The sequence below is a fragment of the Pelobates fuscus genome, chromosome 3 (genome assembly GCF_036172605.1).
Source record: "Pelobates fuscus isolate aPelFus1 chromosome 3, aPelFus1.pri, whole genome shotgun sequence".
Classification (NCBI taxonomy): Eukaryota; Metazoa; Chordata; class Amphibia; order Anura; family Pelobatidae; genus Pelobates; species Pelobates fuscus.
Genome location: NC_086319.1, coordinates 151969898 through 151994373, shown reverse-complemented (window position 1 = coordinate 151994373; position 24476 = coordinate 151969898). Strand labels below are relative to the sequence as shown.

The following is a 24476-nucleotide window of genomic DNA, read 5'->3' as shown; positions in this document are numbered from 1 at the left end:
AGGCAGGAGGAGACATTAAAATAGATTTTCACATTTCACCCACCTACACACAGCATAGACTCTATGCACCCTTCACACACAAACACACACTGCCACCTCACACACACACACAGAGTGCACCCCTCACACACACTGCCCCCTGACACACACTGCACCCCACATACATACTAGCCCACACATCCCACACACACACACACACCACCTCTCACACACACACACACCACCTCTCACACACACACACACACACCACCTCTAACACACACAGTTCACCCCCACACACAGAGCACTCCTTACACACACACACACTGGCCCTCTCACACACTGCCCCCCTCACACACACACACACACACACACATCACCTTCCAAACACACAGCAACCCTCACACACACACACAGCACCCTTCAAACACATACTGCACCAATCACACATACAGCACCCTTCAAACACATACTGCACCAATCACACATACAGCACCCGTCAACACACACTGCACCCTTTACACACAATGCCCCCTCACACACTGCATCTTTCACGCACAAACACACACAAACAGCACCCTTCACACACACACACACACACACACACAGCACCCCTCACCCACACACATAGCACCCTTCACACACACACGGGAAAAAAAGTAGAATAGAAAATGGAAAAAATAATTAGATACATTTAAGTACATATCTCTTTAAACAACCCTCCTTTCTAAAAAAAAGAAAATTGCCATTGCGCTGCCCCCCTCACACACCATCCTTCACACACAAACACAGCACCCTTCACACACACACTACACCCTTCACGTGCAAACACACAAACAAACAGCACCCTTCACACACACACATCACCACTCACCCACACACACACACCACCCTTCACGCACAAACACAGCACCCTTCACACATACGTATAGAAAAAAAGTAGAATAGAAAATAGAAAGGAAAAAGAAATAGATACATTTAAGTAAATATTTTTTAAACAACCCTCCTTTCTAAAAAATAAAATTGCACTTGCGCTGTGTCACACACTCTGCACCTCTCAGACACACACACACACACACACACACACACACACTACACACATAGAAAAAAAGTAGAATAGAAAACCAGGAAAAACCAATAGATAAATTTAAATACATTTAAAAAAAAGAAATTAGCACTTGCGCTATAAAATTAGTGACCCTGGTGGGCGGTAAGGAAATTTTACCATCAACAAAGATACAAAAGTGGGCGGTAGCTATTAAAAGGTTGACTACCCCTGGTCTAAATTGTCTAAACATTTCTTCAACATATGGTCTACAAGCCGTCTACAAGCGGTCTGCATTTGATAGCCCGAGCTGGTTTGGTGTGCTTCCGATGAGGAAGTTTTCGGGTCACTGCATTGACCAGAGGTGGTGACACAGGAGTGGGTCGTGGAGGGTCACTCTGCCTTTCCTGCAGTGTCCTCCAGAACCGCTGACATATGGAATCAAATGCCCTTTGAAAACTAACTTCCCAGCTGCTGACCGAGGCTTGCATAGCGTGCGGTAGAGCTGCATTGCTGTTGGCCATTTTGAGTAGGCTGTGCGGGAGTCGCCAGTGCAGCGTTTGCCTAGGAGAAGTACAGAGGTGAGTGCAATCTTGGTGCGGTCCGGGATAAACCCCAAGGACCATGGGGGCAAGCACGGGGCCCTTATTTCACGCTGATGCGGCACGGCTAGGTCAGGGTCAGAGGATCGGCCACCTCCTCCGCCAAAGCCCCGGACTAGGCTGCAAGTGCTGTCAGCATGTTAAGAAATGCCTCTCATATAAAGAGAAGCCCAGGAGTCTCGAGGTGTAGAGCCAGTGCCTTTTAAAGGGCTAAAACAGTAGTTTGAGCGGTTATGTGAGTTAAGATCAGGAGCTGAAGCAACCAGCGTCCGCTCAGCTCGATGGTCAGGCCCCACCCCCCGCATTTAACAGTTTTAAAGGCATAGTTATAGATTTCTAATTCATTTTGTATTCAGAAAGGGAACAAACTCCATTACACAACTTGTGTTAAGCTGTTTCTGATCAGTTTAACACTGAATGAGGGTACATGGCGTTCTGTGGCTCAGCTGCCCACCCCTCCACTGTGCAAGACTAAAAGAATTATAATTCTGCATTACCCATACCAATCCATACTATGGATGGTCGACCATTGTATGTTGAGTGCTCAGCTGACACTCTGTCAACATGTCAGTGCTGCCTGGTACTGCTTGGTCTAATGTGAAAGCAATAGCCACAGTGGCAGAGAGGGGCTGGTTGTGGTTTCCTGGGGACTCTTTCAATTTTAAACTAATCCTAAAAGATTTAACACTGGACAGTGAGAATATGCCAAGGGCTTCCAAGCTTTTTAACCACCTCCATGACGTGAAGTTGTTATAGTCCATAATATCCCTTTAATGGATATTAACCATAGATTGTTTTTTTTTCTTCTTTCTATTGTGTTTTTTTATTTTTATTTTTTTTATCTTTTCTGATTTTAATATATTCACTGCAGGTTCTGATCCGCTACCAGATCCAAAGAGATGTCATAGTTATCCCAAAATCTGTGACCCCTGCCCGCATTAAGGAAAACTTCCAGGTAAGCCTTAGGTGAAAGCTAATAATTTTTTTTTTTTTTTTGTGAATTTTTCTACAATGTGTGTATTGTTTGTGTAACTTCTTTTCACTATCTGGTTACTATGAGCTGCTGTTTGAACTTCTGTCAATTTCTGCCCTGCCGTCTGTCCAGTGAATACTAGACAGATGAACACTGAGGGGTGAGTACCTCTTGGCAGTTAAATTACAAATGCTAAACTTGTGTGCAATAGGAGCTGTTCTAAATTCTATCGACCAGACTATATATGCATCGAGGATCCATCTCCCCTCTACATGTCATCTAATGCTGCCAGACTAAAGCCTTAAAGGAACACTATAGTCACCTAAATTACTTTAGTTAAATAAAGCAGTTTTAGTGTATAGATCATTCCCCTGCAATTTCACTGCTCAATTCACTGTCATTTAGGAGTTAAATCACTTTGTTTCTGTTTATGCAGCCCTAGCCACACCTCCTCTGGCTATGATTGACAGAGCCTGCATGAAAAAAAAACTGGTTTCACTTTCAAACATGTAATTTACCTTAAATAATTGTATCTTAATCTCTAAATTGAACTTTAATCACATACAGGAGGCTCTTGCAGGGTCTAGCAAGCTATTAACATAGCAGGGGATAAGAAAATCTTAATTAAACTTGCAATAAAAGCCTAAATAGGGCTCTCTTTACAGGAAGTGTTTATTCTAGGCTGTGCAAGTCACATGCAGGGAGGTGTGACTAGGGTTCATAAACAAAGTGATTTAACTCCTAACTGGCAGAGGATTGAGCAGTGAGGTTGCAGGGGCATGTTCTATACACCCAAACTGTTCAGGTGACTTTAGTGTCCCTTTAACCTTACTTGTAGTGTGGATGTCTTTAGAATCTCTATTTTTCTGACACATAATGCACCTCCTCGGGTCTCTCGCCGCACAAGGGCAGGAGGTTATAGAACAGCAGACTTATTTAGGCCTACTCCCAGTGGCCTTGCTCAATAGCCTCCCAATGCTTTCCTATGGATCATAGTTTAACCCCTTAAGGACACATGACGGAAATATTCCGTCATGACTCCCTTTTATTCCAGAAGTTGTGTCCTTAAGGACCTGCACAGCACTGGAAATAAGGTAAGTTTAACACTTTTTTTAACGTGGGATGGGGTGGTTTAAGGGGTGCTAAATGCTATTTTTAAAACTAGTGTTATGAATACATTTGTATTTCTGCCACTAGTGTTCCTCCTTTAACCCCTTAAGGACCAAACTTCTGGAATAAAAGGGAATCATGACGTGTCACACACGTCATGTGTCCTTAAGGGGTTAAGCCCACAGACTGAATTCCCCTTTTTTTTCCTTCATTTTCTTGTGGATTAAAGTTTTGTGAGCTTTTGGCCCTATAATCCACTCCGGTTTCAGAAGTGAACCAAAAAATAAGCTCTTTGTGTTTTTGTGTCCTGGCAATATAGTTTTTTAGTAAAAAAGATTGGAAAAAAATCTTTCATGTCTCTTTTGCTGGTACATCCAAAAAAAAGGTCAAAAACATAACGTGGCAATCGGATTCTATTTTTGATTAGCAAGCTATTTTTTTACCATCCATGTTTATTATTACAACCCTGAAAACCCTGTCTTGTCAAAAAGCATCCATCATTTTTTTTAATAAAAATATTTTTTTGATTAACAATGTCCCTACCCATTTTAGAGTGTATTGAATGTTTATTCCTTTCTGTGTGTCTTTCATTTCTGTGAGAAAAAGTATTTACCCATCCTAAGAACATCTCTTGTAATAGGTTTGAATGTTTTACACTTAATTTGTTCTCTTGTTCAGTAACTGGTATGTTTTGTTTCCCAGGTGTTTGACTTTGAATTATTACCAGAAGAAATGGAGACCATCAGTGGATTTGAGCGTGGCTGGAGATCTGGCGAATGGTCATTGTAAGTCTTGCATTTGCACCTTTATACTTACAAAGGCATACATGTCGTCCCACGTATGTTCTACATCAGCATGCTTAATTAATGTATCCCATCACGAGCAGTCTGCATCCAAGGCAGAAAAAAAAACCTCTGGTCCTCCTCCCCGATGCACTTTTTTGTTTTTGTTTTTCCCCCTCCCATGTTAGATATATTTTAATCTATCCATTTGGATTTAAATTTTTCGATTTCTCTTTATTTCAGCCAACATTCTTGTTTCTTCCCATTATATAACCAACATTTTCTCTATATTTACCTCCAACCAGTGTCTGTTGTTTATCTAGCATTCTCAACTTGTTTCCCTACAATATCTTTATTCCATTTCCTTTCACCATCCATTAACTGCTTTTTATTTTGCCAGTTTTCTCAGCCATCTTCTACTTCATTTTTATGTTCCCCACATTTTCATGGATACTCAAGTGTTTTTCTGCAAATATCCAAATCATTCAGTGTCTCATCAAATGATTTTCTCAATCATCCCTTGTTCTTACTTTTCAATTTTACCCATATCTCACCACTCATGGGGTGTGGGAATAGCGTTATTCTCAGGCTGTCACTTACTTGATGGAGTGTGTGGTACCCTTCATCACTCCATGACTATTATTTGTCCACAGCAGGTTCCTCCTTTGCAAACCTGTAGTTGTTGACATCCTCAATCACAACACTTGGGGGACTATGAGTAATTTCCTCTTGTTATAGGGAAAGTGTAGCCAAATATTACTTAACGTTCCCTGTAGTGCCTACCACATTTCCTTTTTAAAGGAACACTTAAACAACCATGTCCACTACTGCACTCTGTAGTGGTTATGGTGCTGGAAGTACCCTACCTTTAATTGTGTTGATTATTGTGCCAGTTAGAGAATTAATTTAAATATGAGCCTTTTCCATTAAAGTCTTTGTTATGCATCCCTGACTTACTGCATGGTCCTGGCAATACTAATTGTATCTTTATCTTCCCACAGCGCAAATAAACATAAGGATTATCCGTTCAACATAGAATATTAAGTCAAATCTTTGGATTACCTTTGACCACACTGCACTTAAAATCTAATGCTGGCTTCAATTATTCAAATTTAGTTTTTTTAAAAAACAAAACAAAAGTAATTATCCAAGGTGATGTTAATCATTTAAATCTAGTACCCAAAGTATTGCAGGTTGGATAGTATTCTATCAATGTCTGCACTATTTGATTTGCAGTCTGCTCTGCAGACACTGGGGAGTCCAGAGGTTGTCATTGACCAGATATACTCCTTTCCCTAAGCATTTATTGTTTTAAGGACCATTTATAATAGTTTGTTTCAAACCCCAGGTAAACTTATCCCTGAATATCTGCACATACATGATCCATGATATGTAGTTGTGTCTGAGCTCAGAAGATGTGCTATATTACAGAATAAGTTGCACCATCTGATCAAAAGAATATAATTAAATAAATAATCTAAAAGATATCCTGTGATTTAAACTTTCTAAATATTGGTAATACACTTTTCAAAGTGGCACTTAGATAATCAAAGCATAAAATCCCTTTTCTACTGCAGTGGTGTTTACAAGACGTAAATAAAACCGTTCCATAACCATGTCATGTGAATATTATTTGTGTCAGATTCATGTGTGGATTGAAGTGTCACTGTCATTTCCCTAACTTTGGAGCAGCCAAGTAGTTAACTGAAACTGCATTTTTCAATTTAAATTGACAGAATGTGTTGGCAATACTAGGGCACACAACAAAGCAAACTTGCATGTGTTTGGATGAGGGAGTTTGCTCACATGGAGCATAATGAAAGCACTTTCCAAGCAGAAGCCCAAGACCGATGACTGATCCCAGCACATTACGTCTCGATATTGTCCCCTCACATTCTGCTGAACTCCTATCATGAGTGAACCCCCCACATTTTTATTTTTCAAGTAACATTGAATACAAGAGGGTAACAGTTTACATAACAATTACTGTCTGGATTTGTACATCGGGACAAGGAAAAGCAGAACAAAGTACACAGATATCGTGACCATGTACACAAAACAAGTGGGTATTAATGCCCTTTGGGGAAAGCTCCTCTTCTAATGCAAAAACATATATTTATTTTGCCACCTGCATATGATTCACTCAACCAAAATGAAAATAAATAATGAATATTCTGTGGTTCTGAATTTAAAGCAGTGTGCTGCCATTTCTGCTACTGGAAGCAATTGACACAAAAAGCAGTAATTAGTACTTTTATTTTAAGAGACAATTGTGCCCTCACATTTTTTTTTATATAATCTTAACGTGAAAGGAAATGTTTTTCTTGTTACCAATGAGTTTATTAATATTTTGAAATAACTAGAAAAGCTGTTCCCGTCTCTACCCGTAGTCTACAAGTGGAGTGGCTTCAGTAACTGTTGTGTGGTTGGAGTAGCTGGAGTAACTGTGGAGAGGTTGGACTGGGCAGAGTAACTTTATGAAGCATTGATTAGCTGTATTGTTGTAACATTGTATGTTACTGTTTTTCTGTTACGGGTATCACAAATTGACTAACATGGAAATACATTTATTAAATGTGATAGTGCTCACTCGTGTTATCAAAACTGTAGGAATGACAGTAGTTTAGAGAATGTGTTTAATCTAGCAGCCTCTGTGTTCCGGAACACTCTGCTGGCTGCTCACACACACACCTGGGTTCCTATGGCAACTCACTCTACAGCAAGGGCAGAGAAGAGCGGTTAAAAACAAACTGCTCCAAATTGCTCACTTCACTGGCGGTTGCCATAAATCCTAAAGCGAAGAGCTTTATATTGTGAGAATCACAAGACTCAGACCTACATTTTGATGCATAGTATGTCTCTGAAATATTAAAAATGAAGGAACAGTCGCAGTTTAGATATTGCCCTTCAAATTTGAGGTGGCTAGAGTGGAGTTTTAATGAATGTCAATGGACGGCGTGAGTTGCAAACAAATCGTCATATTGTGAAAACAATCAGGACTATGGCTTAGCCGTGGACATTTTTTGTGGCAGCAGGGATAGCTGAACATTTTTTTTATATATAAGATTTGTGTAGGTGGGTTTGAAAATGAGGGAGTGGTGGCAGTTTAGAAAACATGTCCTGATTTTTCAGCTCACCATTTTGAACATTCTGCCATTCATTCCTACGGGACAAATTTTGCCACAAAACCGACGATATTTCGTGAACCATTCGGCGAAACTTTCCACAAAGTAATAGCACACCGATTGGGAACAATCCACACGTTTCGGTATATTACTGTCTATGTAGTGTAAAAACTGTGTGAGGAGTTAGGGTGGTAAATTTGGCTACAATAAGAATAATAATATATATGTGACATAACAGTAAGTGGTCTTGCTGTGCAAGAACACTTAAATATACTTAGCATTAATTGATGTCTAAAAGTAATTAAGATTCTTAAGTGACGCAATGATTAACATCAATAAATTGAAATCTCTATTTTTAGCTTAATATAAGAAGATGTAAAAAGGTTCAGGGAAATTGTTAATTAGTTAATTACACACCAACGGAAACAGAGGGGGGAGAGGGAGAAAGAATATACCCACCAAAAAGATGCTTGATACAACATTATAAAAAAGAATTGAAAAAATAGAAAAAAAAGGAAAGGTTTTATTTGGAATGTCAAAGAATAACCGAGTCATTTGGTATAATAAATAATAAAGAGAGAGAACTGCCTATTAAAATTCATGCATATTCACAGTGCACCCCACTGTGCATACACAGGCAAGAAACAATAGCACGACGAGACACCACACAAGAAAATATAAAATACAAATATAAAAATAAATAAATAAAACCATATACATACTGTATTAATGACTCTGAAATGTAGATAATGCATCATTATCTCACTGAAATGCTTAATTTAAATCTTGCAACCAGGTTGCTAGGAGTTTCACGATATCAGACCTATATTTTGGCACCTAACAATGCCATGGTGGGATACCCCACTGACACACTAACGCCTGCCCTCATAAACTGGTGGTGTACTTAATGGTTCCATTTACACTATGACGCTACCCATACTCACATGCAATATGACAATATATAGGTACATTACTTGTGCCAATGTTTGACTCTATTGTTTTACCAATGTATATGTATAAGTTTTTTCAATTGTTTCCTTTTGACCTTGCACCGTGCCAAAGTCACTTCCTCACTGCGTATTCGCAAATCACATGTGGCACACAGCACTATCAATGCCTGAGTCATTAATCACCCAACAACAGAGGACCGTGTCTGCCATAACGGCAATCCATGGTCTCACCAATACCTTATAACCAATGGAGGAACCCATGCAGCCTCCTAAGTGTTCATCCTACGCATGCTCACTTCCCCCACGGTACCAACCACGGATACCAAGCCCACCATCTGGGCACTGTTGTATATAGTTGAGCCTCATCTCCAGCTCGTGTTACACCCCCAGTTACCTCTACCCCTACCCCACACCTCAGAAAATTAGAACGCCCACGGTGCACACCAGACAAATCTTGAAGACTGCTCAACAAGCACTAACCCGCAAAACAATTGAGGCAATGACTCTTCACCTCCACACTGCACAGTATGCACAATCATCCCCAGGCACCAAACCGCACAACCACAGCAACTAACTAACGAGCAGTTCTCTGCACTCACACCAGTGTGTCTCTATAGAGAATGTCAGAACACTAGACTACACTCTCCTGCAGCACAAACCATAACATACAACACACCCAAACAGAAAAAAAAAATAGGAGAGGAACAGCGCTACAGTACTGATCACAGGGGAGAATAGAGCTGCACACCTGAGGGGAAGGGTAACCCTCAAACCCTTCAAAGAATGGAGAGAACAAGATACAACAAATACAGGGTGCGCTAAGTAGGACAATGAGAGATAATAAACAAAAATAATATAAAGAGTCTCTTAAAGTACAGCAAAGACCTGGAGTGTATATTCTTCAGTTCTTGCTTTGAATCCTCAGTGGTAAATATGAAATACAAAAGCAAAAATACTCACAATTTAAAGAGCTATGCCCATGCTGTTTTACCTAGAGCTGGGCATAGCTCTTTAAATTGTGAGTTGGCACTTCTCTACTTCTATGTTGTTCGTGATCCAGCTTTCCAAAAACGGTTTTGCACTATTGGTCTCTATTTTTGCTTTTGTATTTCATATTTACCACTGAGGATTCAAAGCAAGAACTGAAGAATATACCCTCCAGGTCTTCGCTGTACTTTAAGAGACTCTTTATATTATTTTTGTTTATTATCTCTCATTGTCCTACTTAGCGCACCCTGTATTTGTTGTATCTTGTTCCATACAACACACCCAACCCTTAATGAAAATCTATTCACACAATGTTAGGGGCCTTAACTACCCCCCAGAAACGCCAATTGCTCCTTACAGAAGTAAAAAGGCAAGGAGCAGACGTTGTGTCTCCAAGAAACTCACTTTCAACGCTCTAAAAACTCCTCCCTGGGCCTTAAAACCTATCCACACCAATACCACTCCATGCACACCCGCAAGTTCAGAGGAGTTAGCATTTTCACACACCAATCAGTGGCATTCGAACTACTCAAAATCACTACCGATAGCAAAGGACGATATCTCATCCTCATATGCAACCTCAACAATGTAACTTACACCATAGTCAACATGTATGCACCAAATGATAACCCAAGACAATTTTTGACCAAAACTAGCAACTTACAACAGGGCCTCCTAGTGTGCTGTGGCGACTTGAACCACATCCTTGAACCTGAATAAGACACTACTCTTGACCCTGCCACACCCCGATAGAAAAAACTCCAATCCGCCTGCACTCTCCTCAACAAACTTCTACTTCAAGTCAATTTATATGACATATGGCGTACTCCACACCCTAAGGACAAGGACTACACTTACTGCCTACAATACAAAACCCAGAAACCTCTTTACCACACTTTCATTCGGTCCTGGAAACTTATAGCAAATTTTTATATTACAAACTGAATGTTTCCAAGACACAGGCCCTGAGCAGGGGGCTCCCCGCAGACATGACTCAAAGACTGAAAAAAAACCTACAACTACGACTGGAGAAACGACCACATCAAATTCCTAGGCATTTCCTACACAAAATTGCAGGCTGCACGCTTCCAATTACGACAAACTCTTAACAGAAATAAAACAACAACTACAAGACTGGGAACCCTCATTTATATTGTGGTCCAGCCACATCGAGGCCATTAAAAAGATAATCCTCCCCAAACTACAAACTTCAGGTCCCTACCCATACGCAGGGCCGGCGCTACCTGTTAGGTGGACTAGGCAGCTGTAGAGCTGTAGAGAGCCTCAGGCGGCTTCAGCTTTGCCCGGGGTGGTGCGTCCGTGAGGGCACACCGCCCGGGCGCAGCATGAGGAGAGGGGCTGACAGCAGTGAAGCGCTCAGCGCTCCCTCCTTTCACTCCCTTACTGTAGTGTCGCCGAGCCCTGTATGGTCCGCGGGTACAGGGAGTATCTGTCTCCTGTACCCGGCCGGACTAACAGGAAGTAGTCCGGCCGGGTACAGGAAACAAAAGCTCCCTGTACCCGCGGACCATACAGGGCTCGGCCACGCTACAACAGAAGTAGGGGAGGGGGGAGAAATAAATTGACGTGGGGGGGAGAAATAAATTGGGTTGGGCATTGTGATGTCACATGGGGGGGGGGGGGGGGCGGCAAACTTTACTTTTGCCTAGGGCGGCAAAAATCCTTGCACCGGCCCTGAATCTTGTATATTATTCGTGGCACTAATCTCTAATTTACCTCACATTAAAGAAATACTATAGTCCCCAGAACCACTGCAGCTTAATGTAGTGGTTCTGGTGTCTATAGCCTGTCCCTGCAGGTCTTTTAATGTAAACACGGCGGCACTGCAGCACTGGCGTTAGTTAACATGGCAGACCATATGGGTGGGGCATTGTGATGTCACAAGGGGGGGTGGCGGAAAACTTTACTTTTGCCTAGGGAGGCAAAAATCCTTGCACCGGCCCTGCCCATACGAATACCTCACATTTACTTTAGCACGCTGCAGCGTTGGGTGGAACGAAAAGAGAGCACGCACACCATTGCGGGTTATGCAAAGACCTGTACATGAGGATGGCATGAGCTTGCCAAACTTTAAAGAACTATTATCATGCGGCCATACTGAGCTGCATTGTGCAGGCCAGACCTGGAGCTCAGAAACCCCAGTGGAAACATTTGGAATCAGAATGGGCTAACAATGCAAGCATTGACACCCTGGCGTGGATTCCGGCAGACAAGAGACCACAAACCTCAGTATGCCTCCCGACCACTAGTCTGACATTTTCAATCTGGGAACACACACCAGAAAGCTTTAACGAACAACACCTATATCTCTAGGGACATGCTCATTAAATCCTTAGCGTATCTCATCCCAGACTTCAATTACAGAATATGGGAAAAACACAGTATCCATTTCCTACACCACCTATTCACGAACACAAACCTGAAACCTTTCACTGAACTAAAACTATCCCACAAACTAACAACAATATCACATTACTCGTACCACCGACTAACTTCATGGGTACACGCACATACCCAATCGGGCTCCATTTCCCCTACTGAGCAGCAGTTAACAGATTTTGAGAGAATGTACGTGGGCGTTAAACCCCCACAAAAAAACATCTCCTCTATATACACTGCAATACCTAAGAAACAAGTACTGAAGAACTACAATTTTATCAAAGCTTGGGAGAAGGATTTACACACAATCTTTAGTGAACCAGAGTGGGAACAAATGATCATAACCACCAAAACATTAACCCTCTGCTCTAAACACGTTGAATTAGCAAAAAAAATACTATACAGGTGGTGCATACATTCAGCCCCGCTATACCCAACCACTGCTGGAGATGTAAAAATGGCATAGGGAACATGTCACACATCTGGTGGAATTGCCCACATCTGACAATTTTTTGGAGGGAAATAGCTACCTTTATCAAAGACAGCAAAGGGAAAACCCTGCCCCACAAATTAGAAAACTACGTCCTATTTGACTTCCCAGCTTCCATTCCGAAACCAGACAGATATCTCATCTTTCATATACTTATAGTGGCACCCAACATAATAGCACAAAACTGATCCTCACAAAAGGTACCTACCATAGCGATGTGCATAAAAAATGTAAAGCAAGCACGCCACTACGAAACCACTATATGACGACAAAACACCCCCCTCAACAAGCGACACCCACAGTACAGACACTACTGGGAAATAGCTTAGGACACATGGGAAAAGTTTATAACGAAACCCCCCATTAGCACTCCAATTAACTAACACAATGCATGGCGGTCGGGTGATTGGGCCTTCCTGTACCCGGCAGATCTCAGCACAAAGATCCACATAACAGAGTACTGCGGTGTTATAGCAGTCCAAACGATGGAACCAAGACTCTAAGTTGCCTAGGCATAGGCATCAACCACAGGGGGCACATGATCCATGCACCAGCCCTTCTTTCCCTTGTCTCCCGTAAAGCAATTAGTCTGTGATATAATAGAATTTAACCAAGTGTCACCGGGTTGGGAAACCTAAATACAATAGTGCTATAGACGTATATGCAACAATAACCTAACCGCACCTAAACCCTTTTCTCTTCTATGCTATTAAAATGTTGAAACAAGAACATGAACAAGGCCTGCCTGAGGGGGAATACACTTACCAACATGTGATATTGAAATGCCTTGTAAAGCAATATGTCAAATATGTAACTCCCTACTAACAGAATTGTTATCTCTGTCTGCCTGACACTCAGCTGTATGTTCGGTATTGGGCAATGTGAAGCAGATTGATATGTATTAGATAACACAAAACCTGTAAAAGTCTGTCTCAGTCTGCCTGGCGATCAGCTGAATGCTCTGTATTGGGCAGAGGCGTAGCGTGGGGGGTGCAGGGGGGGCCGGCCGCACCGGGCGCAACATCTGGGGGGGCGCGCTCGCACTCGCAGCTCTCTGCCCCTGCCTGGCTCACTCACTCTCTCTGCAGTGCTGGCTGTGCGAATCCGATCCGAGCCGCCGGCTCGACGCCCACTGTGGAGGGGGTGCCAGGCGTGCGGTGGGTGCAAAGAGAGAGCAAGGGACTATCTGGGGGAGGGACAGTGCAGCGGCCGCCCAGCGCAGCGCTGAGCGCGGTAGAGAACCACACCAGACCAGCCCAGGCAGCAGCAAGAAGAAGCTGGCAGCGGCGGCAGGTGACACAGGCCAGAGAGGAGAGAGGGAGCCAGTGGTGACAGACGCTGCAGGAGGAAAACCTAGGAGGACCTGGAGGAGAAAACCTAGCCTGCTGACTGCTGTGATCGGGTCCGTGACAGCTGGTGAAAAAAAAGGTAGGAGTCAGGACTGACTGGAGTAGTACTGGGCTCAGTGGGCTGGCTGTGTAGTGCTAGCAGAGTATCTCCCAAACTGAAGTTTCTTTGGGATGTTCCCGGTCTGCAGGTCAAGACTGGCATGTTGAGCTGACCAGATGGATTGAAGTTTGGTTGGTTCAACAGTGACGAGACAGATTTCGATCCATATGTAGCTGCTCCAGCTCAACATAAGTTGATGTAAGCCAGTGGGTCTAGGCCTAGCAACATTTAATTTATTTTTATTTTTTTGCTGAAAGAGTAAGGCAATAGGCATGAAGGTGAATAAACATTATGTTAAGAGTAAAGAAATGGTTATACAATGAAGGGGTGCTAAAAGTGCAGCAAGGCAAGAAAGTTATTATTTTTTTTTTTTTTTAGAATTTTAGCAGAATACTACACCTATATCATGCCATACAAAAAAAGAATCTGGTGCACAAGGCAGGAAAAGGAGAAAGATAGAGACAGAGCAACAAGCTAAGTTAGCTGGAAGCCTTCACCGGTTTTTGGTGAGTACTGCTGAAATTACAGCAGGACCATCAGCAGCACCACAGGAGACTCATAATCCTGATCCTGTGTCGGTAGACATTCCTTTTCCTGCATTAGAAGCAGAGACAGTTTCATCTAAGGATGTTTATACTCAGCCAAATCTGCCAGAAAATATTGACCAAAACGTTTATACTGATATTGGCTATTGGCCTGAAACCATGGATGAAACCTTGAAAACTGAACTTGTCAGGCGAGGGACAGAGGAACTGCAGAATAAGGATGCATGGTTTCCAAGAGACAGTAATGGCAGGTCATTTTCCAAGGATTGGTTCTACATACATTTGGACAATGGTGAGACTATGTTAAGGACATGGTTGGTGTTTTCTCCTGTAAACAATGCTGCATATTGCTTTCATTTGGAAAAGTTCATTTGGAAAGTCAAGTGGATTTAATGCATGGAGAAAGTTAAGCCCTAGATTACTAGAGCATGAGCGCAGTTCATATCACTTGAGTGCATTTACAATATGGAAAGAATTAGAAATGCGGCTGCATAAACAGGAGACTATTGATGCTGCTGCCCAGCTTGCACAACAGAGGTCATTTGAAAAATGGAAGGCAATCTTAGTCAGAATACTTGATTGTATCTAGCCAGGCGAACCTTACCCTTACGTGGTCACTCTGAAGATTTAAATACAGATGGTAACTGTGGAAATTTCTTAGAAACTTTCAAGTTACTCGCCAAATATGACCCAGTTGCCAAACAACATCTTCACAGAGTACAACACACAGATGGTTACATTGTGTCCTATCTCTCTCCACAGAGCCAGAATGAGTTTATTAGCCTGCTCGGCGATCACATTCGAACAGTCATGTGCTTGGGGGGTAAGGTTTTTTTTAACTAATCTAGTGGAAGAGACTCGAGTGCTAAAATCCACGGGTTAGGGGGCGCAAATTACTTGCCTTGCCCCGGGTGCTGACAACCCACACTACGCCACTGGTATTGGGCAATGTGTCGCAGATTGACATGCCTTTGATAACACAAAACCTGTAAAAGTCTGAACGTACCCAACCTAACTGTTACTCCTCCCCATCTTTCTCTTCTGTACCCCCTACGTTATTTAAGTTTTTTGCAGAATGACAAAACAATAAAAATTGTAAAATTAAAAAAATAAAAATAATTCATATTCAAATATATTAGGTGTGAATAAATGGAGTATAATTAAATATGGGACGATATGAACTAAGACCTTTTCTGACATTACCAGACACACTTTATTTATCTTTTTATTTTTATTTATCTTTTTTATTTCATTATTTCGTTTGAATTACTTTCCAACATAGCCATTCAGCCTTACGAGACATCTTTATAGCAACTTTGCTTTACTCAGAGTACCAGGCAGTTTATGAAGAGGAGGATGGGGGACTAGCATTTTTTAAGGGGTGCCATCAAAAGCACAACAGAGTAGGGAAGCTAGTAATTAATCTTTTTATTCTGCAGGACTTGCTCCACTCTCTTTATTATCTGCTACGTTATATCTCTCCCCTCCTGGCTAATACGATGTGTTACAAATGTAACCCCTTTATATTTTGTTACATTTTTGTTTCATATTACAACGTATGGCCTGATCACCAAACCATTACCCACCAAATTATATTCTTTTTTGTTACACCTTATTATTTTCACTTAGATTATTTGTTTTATTTATTTTTTGATCACAGATATTTTTTCTTTATTAATTTATTATTATTATTATTATTGCAATTTATATAGCGCCAACAGATTCCGTAGCGCTTTACAATATTATGAGAAGGGATTTAACTATAGATAGGACAATTACAAATAAACTTACAGGAACAATAGGTTGAAGAGGACCCTGCTCGATCGAGCTTACATTCTATAGGAGGTGGGTGTAAAACACATTAGGACAGGAATTTGCAATCAAATAAGGTGGACTGCCCTTTAGGAGAGGGCAAGAGACAGGTATGTGAGGTAAGGGTTAGTCTTGGAGGCCATATGCTTTCCTAAAGAGATGAGTTTTAAGGCACTTCTTAAAAGATGCAAGACTAGGGGAGAGTCTGATGGCGGTAGGCAGGCTATTCCATAGGAAGGGAGCCGCCCGCGAGAAGTCCTGCAAGCGCGAGTTGGCCGTACGAGTGCGGACAACGGACAGGAGGTGGTCACGGGCAGAACGGAGAGACCGAGAAGGGACATACCTATGGATCTGTGAGGAGATAAAAGAGGGGCTAGAGTTGTTCAGTGCTTTATAGGTGTGAGTTAGTACCTTGAATTGACTCCTATAGCATACAGGAAGCCAATGTAAGGACTGGCAGAGGGGTGAGGTGTGAGAGAAACGACTAGAGAGGAAAATCAGTCTAGCAGCAGCGTTCATTACGGACTGTAGGGGTGCAGTACGGCTTTTGGGAAGACCAATCAGGAGAGGGTTACAGTAATCCATGCGGGAGATTACCAGAGCATGGACAAGCTCCTTGGTAGTATCTGGTGCAAGAAAGGGGCGGATGCGGGCTATGTTTTTAAGATGGAATCTACAGGATTTGGCAACATGCTGGATGTGAGGCTCAAAGGTGAGACCAGAGTCAAGTATGACGCCAAGACAGCGCGCTTGCAAGGATGGACTGATGTTGGTACCACAAACTTGAAGGGAGAGTGAAAGAGGAGGATCAGTATTAGGAGGAGGAAAGACAAGGAGCTCAGTTTTTGAGAGATTGAGTTTCAGAAAGCGGGAGGACATCCAGTCAGAGATGGAAGAAAGGCAAGCAGTGACACGTTGCAGGATGGCAGGGGAGAGGTCCGGGGAGGAGAGATATAGCTGGGTGTCATCAGCATACAGGTGGTAGTGGAATCCAAAAGAGGTAATAAGTTTGCCAAGAGAGGCAGTATAAAGAGAAAATAGAAGTGGACCAAGGACGGAGCCTTGGGGAACTCCAACCGAGACAGGGCGAGGGGAGGAGGTATCATTAGAAAAGGAGACACTGAATGAGCGTTGGGAGAGATAAGAGGAAAACCACGAGAGGACAGAGTCACAGAGACCAAGTGATTGAAGAGTTTGAAGAAGGAGAGCATGATCAACGGTGTCAAAGGCCGCTGAGAGGTCAAGAAGAATTAGTATGGAGTAGTGGCCTTTGGATTTAGCTGCGATTAGGTCGTTAGTGACTTTGATAAGGGCAGTCTCTGTAGAGTGGAGAGGGCGGAAGCCAGATTGAAGGGGGTCAAGGAGAGAGTTGGAATTGAGGAAATGAGACACACGGGTAAAGACAAGCCTTTCCAGAAGCTTTGAGGAAAAAGGGAGCAGGGATATGGGACGGTAATTAGAGAGGGTGGATGAGTCGAGGGATGGTTTTTTTAGTATAGGTACTACCAGGGGCGTATTAGCCGCGAGGCAAACAAGGCATTTGCCTTGGGCGGCATTTTCCAGGGGGCGGCAAAAAAAGCCGCCCCCCAAATGCCCAAGGCAAATGTCTTGTTAGCCTTGCGGCTAACAGACATGCTGGGCTGCTGCTTGGCGGGCGGGCGGGCGGCGCTGCTGGGCGGGCGGCGAGGGAGCACTTCCTTTGAGCTGTCTGCTCAGCTCCCTCGCGCGCCGCACAGTGAGGCTGGGAGCCGGAATATGACGTCATATTCCGGCTCCGCCTCCCAGCCTCACTGTGCGGCGCGCGAGGGAGCTGAGCAGACAGCTCAAAGGAAGTGCTCCCTCGCCGCCCGCCCAGCAGCGCCGCCCGCCCACCCAGCAGCCACTGGACCACCAGGGAAAAAAGAAGCCCCCCCCCAGCATTCCCAAAGGTAAGGAGGCTGGGGGGGGGGTTAATGTTAAAAAAAAAAGCCACTGGACCACCAGGGAAAAAAGAAGCCCCCCCCAGCATTCCCAAAGGTAAGGAGGCTGGGGGGGGGTTAATGTTAAAAAAAAAAGCCACTGGACCACCAGGGAAAAAAGAAGCCCCCCCCAGCATTCCCAAAGGTAAGGAGGCTGGGGGGGGGGGTTAAAGTTAAAAAAAAAAAGCCACTGGACCACCAGGGAAAAAATAAGCCCCCCCCCCCCCCCAGCATTCCCAAAGGTAAGTAGGCTGGGGGGGTTAAAGTTAAAAAAAAAGCCACTGGACCACCAGGGAAAAAAGAAGCCCCCCCAGCATTCCCAAAGGTAAGGAGGCTGGGGGGGGTTAATGTTAAAAAAAAGCCACTGGACCACCAAGGAAAAAAGAAGCCCCCCCCCAGCATTCCCAAAGGTAAGGAGGCTGGGGGGGGGTTAAAGTTAAAAAAAAAAAGCCACTGGACCACCAGGGAAAAAAGAAGCCCCCCCCCCCCAGCATTCCCAAAGGTAAGGAGGCTGGGGGGTTAAAGTTAAAAAAAAAAGCCACTGGACCACCAGGGAAAAAAGAAGCCCCCCCCCCCAGCATTCCCAAAGGTAAGGAGGCTGGGGGGTTAAAGTAAAAAAAAAACAAAAAAAGTGTTAATGTGAGTGTCTGTTAGTGAGTGTGAGTGTGTGAGTGTCTGTTAGTGAGTGTGTGTGAGTGTGTGAGTGTCTGTTAGTGAGTGTGTGTGAGTGTGTGTGTGTCTGTTAGTGAGTGTGAGTGTGTGTGTCTGTTAGTGAGTGTGAGTGTGTGTGTCTGTTAGTGAGTGTGAGTGTGTGTGTCTGTTAGTGAGTGAGTGTGTGTGTGTCTGTTAGTGAGTGTGTGTGTGTGTCTGTTAGTGTGTGTGTCTGTTAGTGTGTTTGCCTGTGAGTGTGTGTGTGTGTGTGTCTGTCTGACCATGTGTGTGTTTGCCTGTGAGTGTGTGTGTATGTGAGTGAGTGTCTGTTAGTGAGTGTCTGTTAGTGAGTGTCTGTTAGTGAGTGTCTGTTAGTGAGTGTCTGTTACTGAGTGTCTGTTACTGAGTGTCTGTTACTGAGTGTGAGTTTGTCTGTTACTGAGTGTGAGTTTGTCTGTTACTGAGTGTGAGTTTGTCTGTTACTGAGTGTGAGTTTGTCTGTTACTGAGTGTGAGTTTGTCTGTTACTGAGTGTGAGTTTGTCTGTTACTGAGTGTGAGTTTGTCTGTTACAGTGTGTGTGTTTCTGTTAGCGAGTGTGTGTTTCTGTTAGCTAGTGTATGCGTATCTGTCAGTGAATGTGTGTGTGTGTATTTAGAATGCGGGGCGGGGTAAAGGTTGGGTGGGGGTGGCGCGCGGGGGGGGGGGGGGGGGGGGCGCCTGAGTTTTGTTCTGCCTAGGGCAGCACAAAACCAGGATACACCACTGGGTACTACAGTGGCATGTTTAAGGTCAGCAGGGACGATGCCAGAAGAGAGTGAGCAGTTGAAGATGTGTGTTAGAGAAGGCACGAGACAAGTGGAGAGAGATCTGATAAGGTGAGATGGGACAGGATCGAGCGGGCAAGTGGTGGGGCGAGAGGAGCAAAGAAGAGCAGCCACCTCTTGGTCAGTAACTGGGGAGAATGTCTGAAGGGTAGGAAATGCATGATCTATGTGTGATTGAGAAACAGAAAGGCAAGGAGGGGAGAATTCTTTCCTTAGCTGTTCAATCTTGTCAGTGAAGTAACATGCAAAGTTATCAGAAGTAAGGTTAGTTTTGGGGGTGGCCACAGCAGGGCGAAGAAGAGAATTAAAGGTGTCAAAGAGACGCCTGGGGTTGCGGGAACATGAACTAATGAGAGAGGAAAAATAGGACTGTTTGGCAAGGGCAAGGGCTGCACTGTATGAACACAATATGAATCTATAATGGAGAAAGTCTGATTGGGTACGAGACTTCCTCCAGGAGCGTTCAGCACAACGGGAGCATCTTTGCAGGTAGCGCGTTGATTTAGTATGCCATGGTTGGGGGCAGGTCCTCCTTGAGGTGCTTGTTTGGAGTGGCGCTGCAGTGTTCAAGGCAGATGTAAGAGTAGAGTTATATATGGAGATGGCCAGTGAAGGACAGGAGAGGGAAGGGATGGACAGCAGTTGTGAATCAATGTCAGCTGACAACTGTTGGACATCCAGAGAATTAAGGTCCCTCCTGAGTTGAGGGGGGTTAGGCTGAGGTTGTTGGGTGAGGGGGTACGCAAGAGCAAATGATAAGAGGTGGTGATCAGAGAGTGGATATGGAGTGTTGCAGATATTAGTTACTGTACATGCATAAGTGAAGATTAGGTCAAGGGTATTGCCAGCTACATGGGTGGGAGAATTTGCCCAGTGTGATAGCCCGAGGGAGGAAGTCATTGAAAGTAGTTTAGTGGCTGCAGAGGTCAAAGGTGGGTTTATAGGAATATTGAAGTCCCCGAGAATTAGGGATGGAATGTTAGAAGAGAGGAAATAGGGTAGCCAGGCAGCAAAGTGGTCAAGGAAGAGAAGAGGGGAACCAGGGGGACGGTAAATAACAGCAATGTTAGCGGAGAAGGGTTTGAAAAGGCGAATTGAGTATATTTCAAATGACGGGAAAGAGAGGGAAGGGGGGGTGGGAAGAGGTTTAAAAGAGCAGTGAGGGGAGAGGAGAAACCCAACACCACCACCTTTACATTCAGAGTTTCTTGGGTTGTGGGTAAGTTGGAGACCACCGAAGGACAAAGATGCAGGGGTGGCAGTGTCAGAGGGGGAGAGCCAGGTTTCTGTTAAGGCTAGTAAATCTATTGAACGAGAGATAAAGAAGTCATGGACAGCAGTGGATTTAGTTATATTGCAAACAGAGCGTGCGTTCCAGAGGGCAGTATTGAAGGAGGATCTAGAGGAACATGAGATGGGTATGAGATTAGTGTGGGTCCTTGGGTTAGTATGTGCTGTGTTTGTTGAGAGGGGACCGGGGTTTGGAGATACATCACCAGCTGCTAGGAGCAGAAGGATAGAAAGGAAGTGAAGGTGGGAGTAGGATTTGAAAGTTTTGTAGGAGGGTATGTATGTAGATTTGGGAGGAGTTGGTGGAGATAGGCTGGAAAGGTATGTGTAGAGTGCATGGGATGAATAGAGAGGGGAGGGGAGTAAGGTGGAAGTAATGAGGATTGTGTTGCCAGGGACAGGTGAGTGAAAGGATAGGGATATTTTAGTGATCAGAGAAGTTAGTGTTAAAGTGAAAAATAGAAGGGAGAACATTAGAGAAAATGTGTATTATATAGATATGTAGATCATATATACAAACACACACAAATATCAATGAGTGTTTAAACCAGTGTAAGTATGCAGTGTGTTAAATGAATTCAGGTGAGGAGAGGTTTGGTAACTTGATTGGTGTGTTAAGGAAACCAGCTGATGTGCACTATCTATAAGTAAGTTGTTGACCATGGGGTGGGATGGTGTGGGGAGGGTAGGGTGGGCAATCTTCCAGAGATGATACCTCTGCTCTGAAGATTTTGCAGGACTTGGTTGCTTGGGAGTGCTGGGTGTTAATGCTGTTTTAAGGGGCCCAGTCTGAAATATAAGGTCTGAGGTTAGAAAAAAAAAGAAACAAAACACACTATTATGGGTGGGGAGACATGGGGCTATTGAGGTAATTAATTAGAGATGAAAAACTAAAAGGAGAGAACATTAAGATTTATTTGAACATTTACTTTTCATTATAATCCTCCTCTGGATAATTTTTTTTGTGTAGGATTTTTATCCTGTTACAGATATTAACTGTATTTATGACAAGTGTTTCTAGAATATTTTAAAATAATCATATTAAAAGTGACATTTTATTTATCTTTGGGTTACTCTTTGCACAAAAGGGTTCATCTCCTAAATGGTTAACCTTGTGTTTCTTTCACTTTATAATAAATCCTATCAAGGGGCCAACCCCCCTCCTTTATTAGAGTAACCTGACACTTTCTCTCTAGAAGGTTATTACCGCTTAATAATTAAATTCTTCGTTTAATCCCAGTGGTGTAAGGATTTTGAAAGTATATATCCACTGGGATTCTTTTTGAAGTAGACCGCTGTTAAAATTGCCCTTTCTGGGGTTAGGAATGACTTTTTCTATAGCTTGAAATGTAAGATTGTGTGCATTGCCATCATGAAAGTTGTTAATATGTCTTGAAACCGGAGTGGAAATTATAGGGTTAGTGACAGACCCTATATTTTGTAGAATTCTTCGTCAAAACTTTTGAAAGTTTTTTCCGGTGTATTGGATGCCACAAGAACAGGTGATCAGATAAATTATCCTTGTGAAGCTGCAGTTAATCAAGGCGTTAGTATATACAATGGTATCAGATTGGGTTGACTTGGTGAACTTTGATGGTGTGATGAATGGACACACTCTGCAATGTCCACATCTATAAGTACCTTCCGTCTCTGACAGTCAGTTGAAATTAGGTGTAATTGAACCTAAGTGGACGTGTCGGTAAGACTTTGTTGTAACTCTAGGTTGTGTAGCAGAATGGGCCAATATCTGGTTATGATCTTGGACATAGTCGACTAGCCACTATCGTAATCGATCCTAGAATAATATTTAGATCTAAAAAGATAATTTGCCTTTTATCAATGACATGTCAGTTTTAGGTTGATGTCATTATCATTGAGAATAGTTACAAATTGTTCAAAACTATGAACCGAACCTGTCCAAAGAAGCAACATGTCATCAATATATCTGTACCTCTGATAAATTGGTGGTAAAGACTATATTTAAATATATATAGATTTTTTTTCAGAATAGTGGAAATTACAAACATTCAATTAAACATAGAAAACATAAATACAAAAAGTATCAGATTAAAAATGTGTCTTTAAGGGTGAGATACAACATTTCAGAATGTAAGGTTTTTGTATGAATAGCTATAGACCTTTTCTTCATATGTATTTTTAAGTTTAAATTCAACAAATACTATTGTAAATATTGTAAATAAAATTGTGTAAATATTTATGCAGATAGTAAAAAAAACAAAAACAATTCGATAAGATTTGCAACAAAACTGTCAGTCACTCATCATACATACAAGGTCCAGGAAGGGGGGACTCGGTAAAAATTCCAATCTAAACTAAACCATTATTGTTTTCTCTAAAATGTTTCCAAGGGGCCCAGAGTTTCAGATATATTACATGTTGGAGATAATCTCGAGAGAATGCTGCCTCCATTCTCCATCCATGTGCAATTCAAATTTTAACTGCTAAAGACAGTCACAATTAAACAATTCTGGATATGGTTTCCCGGAAGATGAATGTTGAAAAGAAACATATGAGGAGATAAGTCGAATCAAATCCCTTATAAGGATACTAAAAGATTTTGTAGAGACTTGATGGTATTTTTCAATTCGGGGCATCCCCACCAAATATGTAAAAAGGAGCCATCATTAACTACATATCTAGTTCATTTTTTCTGAAATTAAACATTCATTAAAAGCCCATCTTTTATGTGGAAAGTTTAAGCCTTGAATGTTGATTGAAGCAAATTTAACCATTGCCACATCTAGGCCATCTAATCAAGCCTGTCGATTACCCACAACTGTCAACATAATCTGTACTCTCAGCCACTGCTGTACACCTCAAATTCAAACACCATTTACACACAATCATACTGACTTCCTTTATTGTGATCTCTGTAACTTAGAGACCTTCACACATACAAAAATTAGATGCCTTCCTCTAGGCTTTCACTAAGTTCTACTTAGAACTTATGGGCTGAGTAAATTGGTCAGTGTGGAGACGGGGTAGCATCAGTGTCTTGCGTGCTTACTATTTCTCATTCCTTCCCTAATTCTCTTTGATTTCCCACTTTTTTTTTTTTAAATAAGTTTTTATTGAAATATTTTCCCTTTTCACAGTAAGAGACAATTATGTTGGGCCTAAGAGAATCGATTCATGTACAGTGTTACAAACAAATAAATATATATTAGAATAAATTATTACACATTATTTGACATTGTACAGAAAGATATTGTCACAATGATCCCATAGGAACCAGCATAAATAACGAAAATAAAAAACAAAAAACCATCACCAAATTTTAGAGCAGATAATTTAGAGCACATAATCGATTATTTTTAACTTCCCAAATTAGTCTATATAGATCCACATCTATTTTATATTCTATTTGATTTATCCCTTAGTAAGGCCAACAAATACATCACAATAAAATACAAGTATAACAAACTATCTAAATAGAAGGGTGTCCAAATATGCCCTTGTATTTGTTTAATCACTCTATGTAC

At 42.4% G+C, this 24476-nt stretch overlaps 1 protein-coding gene across 3 annotated transcripts in view; it reads left to right on the top strand.

Moving 5' to 3' along the window:
- Window positions 1-24476, top strand: part of LOC134602560 (aldo-keto reductase family 1 member B1-like) — a 271778-nt gene that overhangs the window by 78712 nt on the left and 168590 nt on the right. For 2 of the 3 annotated variants that reach the window (XM_063447537.1, XM_063447535.1), the window contains exons 8-10: window positions 2498-2581; window positions 4412-4494; window positions 5493-6107. The exons of the other annotated variant lie outside the window; for it this stretch is intronic. In XM_063447537.1, the coding sequence (XP_063303607.1) occupies window positions 2498-2581; window positions 4412-4494; window positions 5493-5535 (210 nt within the window). In that variant the 3' untranslated portion in view covers window positions 5536-6107. Of the gene's footprint in view, window positions 1-2497; window positions 2582-4411; window positions 4495-5492; window positions 6108-24476 lie in introns of those variants that run through there. 3 annotated transcript variants of the gene reach the window in all.